The sequence below is a fragment of the Melanotaenia boesemani genome, chromosome 15, assembly GCF_017639745.1.
Source record: "Melanotaenia boesemani isolate fMelBoe1 chromosome 15, fMelBoe1.pri, whole genome shotgun sequence".
NCBI lineage: Eukaryota > Metazoa > Chordata > Actinopteri > Atheriniformes > Melanotaeniidae > Melanotaenia > Melanotaenia boesemani.
In genome coordinates, this window is record NC_055696.1 from 29,449,270 (window position 1) to 29,462,189 (window position 12,920).

Here is a 12,920-nt window from a genome sequence, read left to right on the forward strand (position 1 = left end):
GCAAGGCAAGGCAAGGCAGTTTATTTGTATAGCACATTTCATGTACAGGACAATTCAAAGTGCTTTACATAAAACAAAGACATTACAGATATTAGAATAGTAAAAGGCATCAACACATAATCAACACATAATCACAATAAAATAATAAATTACATTAAAATGATTAAAAGCAAGATAAGTTAAAAAAAAGTTACCGTGCAGATTTCATGCATAAATACAATTTTTAAATTCTTTAAAGTTTATGATGAGTCAGTCAAGTGACTTCGACTTTCTTTATGTTTCTTCAGTGGCTCAGAGAAACCCTCAAACAACTTTCTCAGAAGGACCCTGAAACCTAAAAGCTCCTTCTTTGATTGCTGTTTTACATTGAATATCGCATTGTGGAGCAAACAGGAAGCTTAGTTTAATTGGACATAATGTTGTTGACACCTTGTGCTGCAGACTGTCAGACATTTGGAGAAAGAGGAACAGGAGGAGATGGTGAGACGTTAGAGGAAACTCTTAAATGTGGCCAGAGACAAGCAGGTTACACACAAGCTGTTTATCAGTTTCACATTCAGGCACCAACACAAACATAGACGACCAGCAGAGGTTACACAGAGCACACACACACACACTAAATATACACCACATATGCACAAGTACATAGTTGACACATCAACAGTTATTTCTGGACGTGCTCTGAAACATATCTATAAATACTTCGCTTTACTGCAAGTAAAAGCTTCCTGTTTTAGACTGGGGGCGATCAAATTCTACATCTGAATTAAATTTGCTATCAAGTTACAAACATATAAAAACCTTTCTTGCAAACATATCAGCCTTAGTGGGTAAATCTCCGTGGTACCTACTTGGCAAACCAGAGAGACATATTTAAAACATTTTCCTGGAAGATGTTTGATTATCTAGTAAACCTTTGAATTCTGCAAAAAATCTTGTTTGGAGTCATAGAAATAATGTAACAAACTGATGTTTGTGCCTTCATTGTCATCATTAAAGAAATTTTTGTCCCAACAAACATACTAAAATACTCTTAATTTACTGCTTTTGCTCCATTCAGTGCAACAATCATGTTACCTATTGAACTGTTTATTAGTTGTCAGGTTCCTTATTCTGTCATGACTCAAAGGTTTTTTATGTGGTTTCCACCTGCTGTCAGTTCTCCTTCACCACCCTCATCAGCATGTTGCAAAACCAACATGTGAAACAATAAAACTCATTTTATCTCTGCAGCTGCAGAACTTTTCTACCTCTGCGGTGATGGATGCTGTAAGTCAGGAGGGTCATATGCATTTTAGTTCACATTCAACCAAATCTGATCTCCAGTGGGCTGGACCAGTAAAATAAAACCATATTAACCCATCAATAATGAAAACTCCATATTTGCCCCTTTATTTTAGTACAAAAAAGTACAATTATCAAGATTTTTACATTTGATGAACTATCCTTTTAGAAAATAGTCAGTAGATTTTTATTTAATTATTTACTTGAACATGTAAAGATAGAATGTCAAGATGCAATGAATGAAGGATGATCATTTCCATCCCAAAAGACACAAGTGGTCTAGTTTGGCAATATTTTTCAAATGTTAAAAACAAGAACGAACCAGCGATTTTAAATGAGCTTCCAAAGATAGTGCAGGGTCAAGAGTTACCCAATTACCCCAAGGTTCCTAACAGAGGGCTTAATAATGAGGCAAATGGGCCAAGACTCTCCACAATCTCTGTCAGGGACACAAACAAGGACTTTTTGGAGGTGGATAAACAAAAATTGTCATTCATTTTTGCCCTCTGGCTGTATGTTTAACGTACCTGCTTTAAGTGGAGAGAATAATAATGTTTTTCTTTTAAAATGCCCCACATCCTTCAAACTCCTCTATAATATTGTTAAATATTTGCACAGTGTGAAAGCATCGTCCTGTCCTTCATCAGGCAGCATTCATACTAAACCTCCCTAAATGTGTCAAACAGGTGAAAATGGACAGAAATCAGAGCATGCCACAGACAAAACAGAGGAGGTGTGAAAATGAGAATTTAGAAGAGCGAGTGAAGGAGACGAGAACAGGAAGAGAGAAAAAAACGGTCTAGGAAATGAGATAGAAAGGCAGAAGTGCATGTGGTTGGTGTTACAGTGATGAGAGCGATGGAGGTGCTCAGGCACGACTGACTGACTTCGGTTCAACAGGAGACTGATGTGAAAGACGAGGACTCGGTAGATTCTGAGTGTGAGAAATCAAAGAAACGTTGGACTTTAACTTTATCTGGAACATGGGGTGAGTTATTTTCTAAAAACAATGCTGATGTTTCTCCATTTCAGTGGGTTTTCATTCTGTCAGGTGCTGCTGCTGCTTCCTGTCAACACTGAACCAACCGACTCTGTTCATTAATTCAGAGCGAGGTTGATTCAGAGCACTTCACAGATACAGAAAGCCAACATTTCTTCAGCTGCGATACATTTCCTGCTCTGATCTGCAGCATCTGCAGAAAACCACTGTGATGTCCCAGCAACATGTTCGCTTTCCATGAGAACAAATCATGTTATTCAACCTGAAAACATCTTCATGACTAACAGTTTTACAAATGCAGGACTCTTCAGACAGGTGAGAAGCTGCAGCCCTTATTAGGAAACATAGCGATGAGCAAAGGAAGTGGTCAGAATATGAAAACCTTTCTAACAGGAAGTAAAGATTTCTCAAAGACTTCAGGGCTGCCGAAGGCAAATTTTAAACGCAGCACTTTCAGTCATGAGATGTGAGTTTGACACCTAGATGCATCGACTGTTTTTCAGTTTAAGGTTGTTTTTGTTCAGTCAGCAGCAAAGAAGTGCTTCATTTCAACTTTTGTCTTTTCTTATTTAGATATTAGCATCAGCTGGTCAGAGTTAGGATTTAAAATTACTTAATTAAGACTAAATAAACAAAACAAACGAAAATTGGACACTGATCTACTGCAGGTTAGTGTGAGGAAAAACAAGCTGTGGGGTCGATTTCAGGAGGAAGTTCAACTTTTTCTGCTTCCCTGAGAAGCTCTTAATTTCAAAGGTCGGGTTTGCCTCAAAACAGCACAAAGTAATTCATCAAAAAGTGCCATAGCATCCAGGTGTGGTGTCAGGTGAGGGATTATGTATATTAAGATTATAAGAACAAACAAAAAGTTTCCCTGTAAAATTATGGAATAACTTGAGCAATAAACAATACAATTAAATCAGATCTAAAAGACTATTTATAAATGGAAACATAATGTATAGACTCCTATTTATACTGTTGAGGAACATGAACACTTCTCACCGTATGGGTGCAGGTACTATTTATTAATATATTTAGTTTATATTGATATACTTTTGTGCCATACATTAAATATTTATTCATAATAACACTTCTTTTAATATACAAACATAAAAATAGTAAAAAGGGGTAGGTCTCACAAAGTTCCAACTTCTATTCACTTTTTTCAATATACAAGGATTTTCAGCAGGGGTGTCAAAGATATGGTCCGGAGTCCAAAACTGGCCGTTCAGTTAAAATATGTTTATGAATACAATAAATGAATTAAAAAAAAAATTAAATTAAATAACAATATACTATGTTTAAAATATAAAATAAAATTTTATCAGTTGAACATTTAAATAATAATTAGATTTTTTTCATAATTTGTCCCCAGTTTTAGCTGGTTCAGTGATATAACATGTTGTCCCTGCTTTTCCTTCAATCTCCATCATCATCAGCCAGATTTAAACTCTTAAACCAGTGGTTCCCAACCTGGGGTCCGGGACACCCCAGGGGGTCTCCTAAAGAGCACAGACGGTCCCAGAGACTTTGAACATTTAAAACCATTGTGACTAATATACATACATCGTACCTGTTTTAAGTAAGAAAAGTCAAAGTCAAAGCCAAAGTCACTTTATTTGTCACTTCTGCAATATGTACAAGACATACAGAAGATCGAAATTGTGTTTCACTCCGACCCAAGGTGCAGACAATAAACATTAAACATACATCTTTAAGTAAAAAAAAAAGGTCTCTGCTTTGCTATACTATATAAAAAACTATATTGTGCTATATAAAAGGAATAAAAACAAGAAATATAAATAATAAAAAAGGCACAAGTAGCAGCAACACTGGGTAAAGAAAAAGCAGATAGTGCAAAATGAATACAGTGGTGCAAATGGCATAGCAGTTTAGCTTATATACTGGTAAAGTTAAGTGTCCATGAACAGTTCAGAGTTGGTGGGAGGGGGGTTCAGAGTCTGGAGGTTTTGTGTGCAGGGGGCAACGAGGGGAGGGGGGGCAGGTCAGGGAGAGAGTTCAGCATCCTGACAGCCTGGTGGAAGAAGCTGTCCTTCAGTCTGCTGGTCCTGACGCTGAGACTCCGCATTCTCCTCCCTGAAGGCAGCAGACTGAAGAGGCTGTGTGGCGGGTAGGTGGGGTCACCAGGGATGCCGAGAGTGTTGCGGGTGAGGCGGGTGCAGTAGATGTCGTAGAGGGAGGGTAGAGGGGCACCGATGATCTTCTCGGCTGTACTCACAATGCGCTGGAGGGACTTGCGGCAGGACGCGGTGCAGAAGCCGTACCACACTGTGATAGATCTGGACAGGATGCTCTCCACAGGGCCTCTGTAGAAAGTCTGCATGATGGGGGCCCGAGCTCTAGCTCTTCTCAGCTTGCGGAGGAAGTAGAGGCGTTGATGGGCTTTCTTGGTCAGTGCTGTTGTGTTGTTGGTAGTAAGTAAGTAAGTAAGACTATATATGACTAACTGGGGAGTTTTTCTGAATGTGCAGCTCTCAAATGATCTGATGTGAGCAGGAATATCTGCAGAGTCCAGAACAGCAGACTGTAGATCAGAGATGATTCTTTACAGCTGTTTTTCTGTTTGTGTTCGCTCCTTAGTGAGTCCAGTCTTTGTCAGGTGAGAGCAACGGTCATGTTTTATGACGACAGCAACAAGCGCTGGGTTGCTGCAGGATCTGACCCCAGCCCTTCCTTCAGCCGTGTCCACATCTACCACAACCCTGCAGCCAGCACCTTCAGAGTTGTGGGACGCAAAATGCAGGCCGACCAGCAGGTACAAGACTAGCCAGACATTTACCTTCATGACTCCCTGCAATGCTCAGCATCCGCATGGTGTTATCTAAGGACTCTGATCCAGGCTGAATGTGTGAATAACATGTTAGATATAATCTCATGAAGTTGCAGCTTTAACCAAAGATGATGGACTGGATTCACCGTCCACTAACTTCTCCTTTTCTCCTGCATGGTTGCTGTGTCAGGTGGTGATAAACTGTCCTATCATAAAAGGAATAAAGTATAATGACGCCACACCCACCTTCCATCAGTGGAGGGATCCCAAGCAGGTGTGGGGCTTGAACTTTGGGAGTAAAGAAGATGCTGCTTCTTTTGCAAATTGCATGATGCAGGCATTACAGACCCTGAACTCGCCACCAGGTAACCACACTACACCATCAGGAGCAGGTTACCAGGTTTTATTTTAAACATATTTAAGGTGCAGTTTTATAGTGAATGTACTGTTTCGTAGCACATTCTGTTAGAATCTGAGTTTAAACTGGAGGAAAGATACAGGAATGGAGGGAGGATACATGAATTACAGTCTTTCACATAATTTTAAGTCCATTTTCAAGGATCCTGGTGTAGAGTGCTGACTCAGCTGCATGATTGTAAGATCATTTTTATGTAAAGAAAACCTATTTTATCATATCTGACCAAGTGAAGAACACTGTCCAAAATTATTCATCTGTACAGACCAAGACAGACAGGTATACCTGGACAAATCACCTGTCCATCACAGGACTAACACAGAGACCAACACATTCAATTCTAGAGTCAGATCACACACACATGGAGGGGATCATACTTGTTAATAATACACCATCCTGTTTCTACAGGTCCACCTCAGAATGGACCATCGGCACAACAGCTGGAACAACAAAGAAGGTGTTTCTTCATCACAGAGATATTCACACCAGTGATATGAATCTGCTTTGGTTCAAACTTCTAAAAAGACACACACAAAAATAAATGAATAAATGATTTTTACTACCAGATGAAAACAGTTACAGTCTGAGGAAGAGGAGCAAAACGTTTCATTATAACAAACAGAAAGACCCTGCCAAAAAACTGACTGACTCACAGACTGATTTACAGGCTGATTAAAAGACTGAGCAGCAGATTAACTATTAGACTGACAAATAAACTTAATGTCCAATTATAGATGGACACGGAGCATTTCGTCTGTCTTCTGCATCATTTACATGTATAATTTGGTCCGTTTTCGAGGCCCTAGCAGATCTGTGCTCTGATGGAGAAAATGGAAAAATGGAATAGTACAACTGGAAACCACAGAAGCAGTGTAGCTGATGTGTGACCCACAAAAGGAGCAAAGAAAAAGAAGCTGTTGCAATGTATTTAATGCCTGCACAAACTACTGCTGTCTAATTACGTCTTCTTTTGAGAATGTTAATTATCATGATCTCCTCCGGAGATGTCGTGTTTGCTATTGTCTGAAACTGACATCAGAACTCAAAGGAGATCTCTGAGCTTTGCCGTGCTCTCTGGTAGATATTCATGCTAACCATGCTAACATAAGGGGTGCATGAAAGAATAAGAGCTAGAGCAATGACAATTTAAATTGGAATGTACCTACTTACGTACATAAACATAGCATAAATAGGCCTTAACAAATTGGTTGATTAACAAACTGACTGACTGATTGAAAGACTGACTGACAGGCTGATTGACAAACTTACTAACAGACTAACTGATGGACTAATAGACTAACAGACAGATTTACAGACTGAGTAACATACTAACAGCTTAACACGACGACTTACAGACTAACTACTGATTGACAGACTTTTAACAGACTATCAGACAGACTAACAGAGGGATTGACTAACTGATGGACTAACAGACTAACTTAACAGACTAATTGACAGGCTGATTAACAGACTGAGTAACAACGTAACTAACAGACTAACTAACTAACAGATTAACTGGCTATCAGCCTGACCATCCAGCAGAATGATTAACAGACTGACCAACAGACTGACTGATTAGTGGACTGTTTAAATAGACTGACTAAAAGACAGTCTAACAGACTGATTGACTGACTGACTGACTGAATAACAGATAAACAGACTGACTCTCAGCCTGACCATCCAGCGGAATGATGGACTATCTGACTGACTGACTGACACACTGACTGATTTAACAAACTGACTGACTGGTTGATTGACTAAGGTTGAGGATCTGAGCCTGAACAAAGGAAAACCCTGAGACTGAAGAAGATGATAAACAGGAAGTAGGTATAGTAATACAGGAACAGGAAATTTAAGGTAAACAGGAAGCCAGGAAACAGGAAGTAAATAATCAGATATTCAGCAGAAACAGGACAGCAGCTCATGTAACATCCGTTTCTGTTCAGACCAGAGCCGCCCCAGGCTGCCCCACCTGCTACTCCACCTGCTGCTCCACCCGCCGCTCCACCTGCACCACCTGCACCACCTGCTCCACCTGCACCTCCACCACCTCCAGGTCCGCCCCCAACTTCCTCTGGGCCATGCCCACCTGCACCTCCTCCCCCTCCTTCTGGTGGTATGGTCCCACCTCCACCACCCCCACCACCTATGGGAGGAGGTGGAGGAGGTGGTGGAGGAGGTGGAGGCAATGCAGGCCTTGCTGCAGCTCTTGCAGGAGCCAAACTGCGCAAAACAGAGAAGGTAAAGCTCATGCCCTCTATCTATCTATCTATCTATCTATCTATCTATCTATCTATCTATCTATCTATCTATCTATCTATCTATCTATCTATCTATCTATATATATATATATATATATATATATATATATACTGCTACATAGCCTCATGCTAACATCAGGTTAAAAGCCTTATATAACATTAGTAGTTGTACTTGCTCAGGGACAAAATCTCTTCTACAAATCTGAAGCCAAATGTCAATAATTTTAAAGGATGAATAATTAGGAAATTGCTGTAAAATTTACTTCAAACTGGTATAGTATTACTAGTGAGCCATACATGTCGGGAAAGATTTTTCTGTCCTCCTCCTCCAGTGACCTGTTATTCATCTGTGGTGGCACCTGTCCAGTCAGATATGACATATTTCTCTAGCTCCGCCTACCTAATACATGAAAACTTAGTGAAACATTGACATTTTCTGTTGTGGTATAACCACCACTGTTGTTGATGTGACCAACCAACAGACTGAGACCAGATATGTGTATACACATATTAAAAATATCCAGCCACACAAACTGGATCCCAAACTAAATCTGGACCTTTTGAATCAGTTCATCAGTTCGATTTATTTCCTCACAGTGAACTAAATTCACATTCCTGTAACTGTGTAAGAGGATCTATGCTCTCATGAGGCACGGATGAAATAACATTGGTTCTATTTTGTTGTTAGAAGGATGAGGGGGGAGAAGCCCCAGCACCCAAACCAGCCTCCTCATCTGGTGGAGGAGGTAACCTGATGGGAGAAATGAGTGCAATCCTGGCAAGGAGGCAAGTTGATATTGATGGCACCTAAATGTCAGAGATCATAATGTTTTGCTGTCCTTCCTAATGACTGAACTGGATTTAACACTCAAACAGGAGGAAAGCTGCTGATAAACCTGCTGAAAAAAAGGAAGAACCTAGCAGTGTGAGTCTCTTCAGAATACTTGACTCATATTTGTGTGTTAATTAAAGAGTAACCAGTAAGATTGTGTATGATTTATCTATTCATCATAACAGGAGGAATGTGACTCCTCAAGTTCAAAACCTTCAGGATCAGGAGGTGAGTGGACTCTTCCATGGGGCTGAGAAACACTTATGGTTTTCAGTGACAATGCACAAAAATAATGGAAAATATTTCACCAGATATAAGCCAGCCTAAAGAAACATCTGCAGCTGTGCCGAGGTGAGAGACCACTCGTGTGTTTAATTAAACTCTGATGACAGCATCATTTATAAAAACTCACCAGCTACATGTTTGTGCACTAGAGCCAAATCCATAACCAGTAACTGGAGGGACTCAAGTCCGAGTCCCAGCTCTAGTACATCTCCGTCCACTGCCAATGCTCCTGTTTCCAGGTACTAGTACCGCTCAGGCCTCTTCCTCCTTCTGTCCTGCAGTCTGACCCAGGCTCTTGTCTCAAATCTCTGCTGCTGTCCTCAACTCTGCTTTCATTTGTTTCAGTGATGAATTCAACTAGTTCCTCAGCTGATCTCTGACCTTCTGCTTAATGATGACTAATGTTCATGATTCGATTTATTTTTTTCATTAAATCTTTGTTTTACCAAGCAAAATATTAAAAACAAATTCTTATTTACAATGTTGGAGAAAAACACTTGTGAGGCAGAAAAAACAGAAGAAAAGAAAAAAGCATTAAACAATAAAAGATAAATTTCAGAACGATTAGAAATAATAAGTGGTAATAGATTGTGGAAAAACATTTACAGGTTTCATTAAAAAGTGCTTTTATGTGTCCTTTAGAAACAGAGAGAAATCAAAACATCCAGTTCTAGAGTTTTTGTAACAAGTTCCAGTGATTTGATGCTGCAGATGAAGAGGACAGTTGTCTTCATCTGTTGTAGTGACGTCCACGGTGGATGAGATAACCCTGCCTTTTTAGCATAAAAAACAAATTATGGTTGGTAAAGACCTGCTGTATTTAGTAAAAAACTATATTTAAGAAACATACAGATATAATCTGGAGAAGGACCGGTAGTGTATAGGATTGTGTCATCAGCATATAGGTTAATAAAAGATTCATCAATAGATTAAAAATAGAAATAAACATAGAAAAGATTGTTGGACCAAGAATTGAGCCCTGAGGGACACCTGATGGAAGAAAGATGGAGACCTACCTTTACTTACTGCCTGTTGGAGAGCTAATCTGAGATCTTTGCCAATGACTGACCACAGATTCTAGTACAGTCTAATATTTATTAAAAAAAAGAAAAGAAAACTTGAACGATCCACGAACTGAAAGACTTTTACATGGTTAATTTAAATTTCTGAACAGTGCTGTTTGTGTAATGCAGATGCAATAAAATGTATTACTTTTAAAACAGTAACACAACCATCACTTGCATGGAAGCCGGATTGAAAACTAGATATGATCTTCTGTTTGTGCAAGTATTGAGTTTTATAAAGTTTTTTTAATATTCAAGAACCTTGAAAGGATATGGTAAATGAATAAAGGCAGGTAACAGTCACCTGATCTAGCCTTACAAAGAAGATGAGCATATGTTGAGGATGGATCCTGTAATGCATATGTGTCGAGGCAGAAGGAGACATTTTGGAGGCAGTTAAATGATCCCAGAAGCAGGAAGTGAGCTTGAGGAAGTAGCTGTGTTAGTGGATGATAGAAAACATTTCTGCTTTCTGTTTGCCATCAGTCTGTTTCCCTCTTTTAGATAACATGTAAACTGCTTTTGCAGCTACTTCTTCTGGACAGCTTTCTCTTTGAAAAGAGCTTTTATTCTTTATTCTTGGTGAATAATACTTTCTCCTGCAGGCTGAAGATGATGAAGAAGAGTTCAGATAGTGCAGATGGGAATACCGATATGGAGCAAATCAAACAGGTTAGATTCTTAATTTCTGTTTAAAGCTGCAACAACAAACTTGTCAGGGAATCAGATGACTTATTTGGTGAGTAAATTAAAGTTAAACAGAAACTAACGAGGCCTCATGGTTCTGGTGTTTGTTTGAAGGAAATCATTGAAGAAGTGAGAAAGGAACTCCATAAAATGAAGGATGAAATTATTTCAGGTGAGTTTAACATGGACCTGAATGTAATAATAATATCAGACTACCAAGCTACATGCTGCATACACACACACACACACACATATATATATATATATACACACACACGCTCGGGCGGAGCAAGAGGGGTGGCCAGAGTGTCACTGCAAAGATTTCCACTTGGTGATCCAGATTATTAATTTAAAGATGTTTTATTTCTCATTTCTCTCTAATGTGACCACAGTTATCACAGTAGTGGATGTGAGTGTGTGTTAGAGAGGAACACAATCATTTCATTTATTACTCTTTGACGCCCCTGATAAAGTCTAGTCACCCTCTGGCCACCCATGTAAAAACGTCTAACTTCACCACTGCCTCCACCTCTCACACAGCAGATATTTACTCTTGTTTGTTTCTTCTAGCTCTGATTCAGGAGCTGCAAGCCGGAAAGACTCAGGATGAAAACTGCTGAAAGACGGAGAATTGAAATGATAAATCTGACTGCTGTACCGTTCAAAACTCAGGCAGACTGTTATTTTTATTTTTTTATTTTTACTTGATAGACATGAAGTAATTTTTACAAGCTCTAAATATACAAAATATGTGGTTCTCAATGTGCCTTTTTCATATGACGATTTTTGGATTTGAACTAAAGTTGCCTCCATCTTCATTTGTCTGCAAGGACAAAAACATGAACAAACAGAATTCCATTCATATTTCAACCAAGCACCTTTCTACTGTGGTACTTTAACACAGTTCAGCTTCAGTTAAATTCAGAATAATTCAGTCCAACAGAGAATATGGCGAAACGTTATGTTATGCTGGGATAGAAACTCTATTGTTATGTTTGGCTAAAAATGGCTAAAAACTCTGCTGGAGAAGGTAAGCAATGACTAAAGGAAAGAAGAAGAAGATGATGGACTTTAAAGGATGGTGTCATTAATTGTAGAATCTGCTAATTAATACCAAATCTGATCCTCCACAAAAATCGACCCCAGATACAGTAAACTGACTGTAATTCTGACAAAGTGTCGGCTGAATCATCATGTTGATAATAAAACTGCGTTAAACTCGTGAAACTCGTTGTGTATTGTTTTTTTAACTTGTAGTTAACAGATAAAGTCTGATCCTTTAATTTGGAGAAGAAATGCTCCCCTGAATTTGAATTCAGGGTCTGTGCAGACACAGGACAGACTCAGAACATGCTGGATTATAATCTGTTGTCTAAACAAACCAATGTGGGCATCAGCATCACATCCTCTGTTCATTTAATTCATGAACCCAGTTCTGTCCGAGTTCAGAGGGAAAAGACCACAAAAAGTTGAATCAAAACAGTGTCGCCAGTTGTGCCACAAGATTCCCCGAATGAGCTGGAAGAAATGTCTGAGCAGAGGGAAGTCTTTGTCTCTCTGCTTGAGCTGCTGAATATTCTTTGAGAAAAAGGGCTAGACACCATTCTGTAAAAGAAGCATACTCTGGAGGTACAAGGTAAAACATAAGTGTTGGGGCCTTCAGCTGGACAGGAACTGGTTTACTGCCCACTGCAGCAGAGAAACACTTTGATATGGACAAATATAACTACCTGTAACCTGGACAATAAAAGCTCTAGGAAAACAAAACTGTTTGACAAGATGTACAACAGATCACATTTCATTTTTGTAATCTTAAAAATCTTCTTCCTGTAGTACATCTCAATTGTGAATAAAGATGAACATAATTAAAATTCAAATCTGTTTTAATTATTTATAATACAAAGTAATTACATGAACCTAAATTTTAAAAATTTTTAAATAAACATAAATTTTTTCAACAGAATTATTGAAAAAAAAAGGCAAAAATATTCCATATTTCATGCCACAGTGTGGCACCTGGAGAATCCAATCAGATTTCAGACCCCCAGGTTCTGCCCCTGCACAACACTGAGGTTTAAAGACCCATTAAACCCAGTAAATCTGAAATATCTATAAAAAAAAAAGTTAGTGGAGAACAAAATGTTTATAAAGTTCTGATGAGAACACGTCACTAAAACAACTGCTGCCACGTTGTTTTGTCTCTTTACATTTATTAAATAGTTAATAATGAGCTCTCATACTGGTTAAAACCTTCAAGTTACCACTTCTATGTTTTCCTGAACTAAATCTTCTGATTTATCA

The 12,920-nt window shown here is 38.8% G+C and overlaps 1 protein-coding gene across 1 annotated transcript; it reads left to right on the forward strand.

Annotated features, from left to right (window-relative positions):
• The first annotated feature begins 2,110 nt into the window (after positions 1-2,110).
• LOC121654994 (vasodilator-stimulated phosphoprotein-like) lies at positions 2,111-11,863 on the forward strand. Its single transcript, XM_042009411.1, has 13 exons — positions 2,111-2,272; positions 4,886-5,060; positions 5,266-5,440; positions 5,899-5,947; positions 7,437-7,731; positions 8,440-8,537; positions 8,628-8,676; positions 8,769-8,811; positions 8,895-8,934; positions 9,018-9,107; positions 10,538-10,604; positions 10,734-10,791; positions 11,190-11,863. The coding sequence occupies exons 1-13, from the start codon at positions 2,268-2,270 to the stop codon at positions 11,237-11,239; spliced, it is 1,194 nt and encodes a 397-aa protein (XP_041865345.1). The 5' UTR covers positions 2,111-2,267; the 3' UTR covers positions 11,240-11,863.
• The last annotated feature ends 1,057 nt before the right edge of the window (positions 11,864-12,920 follow it).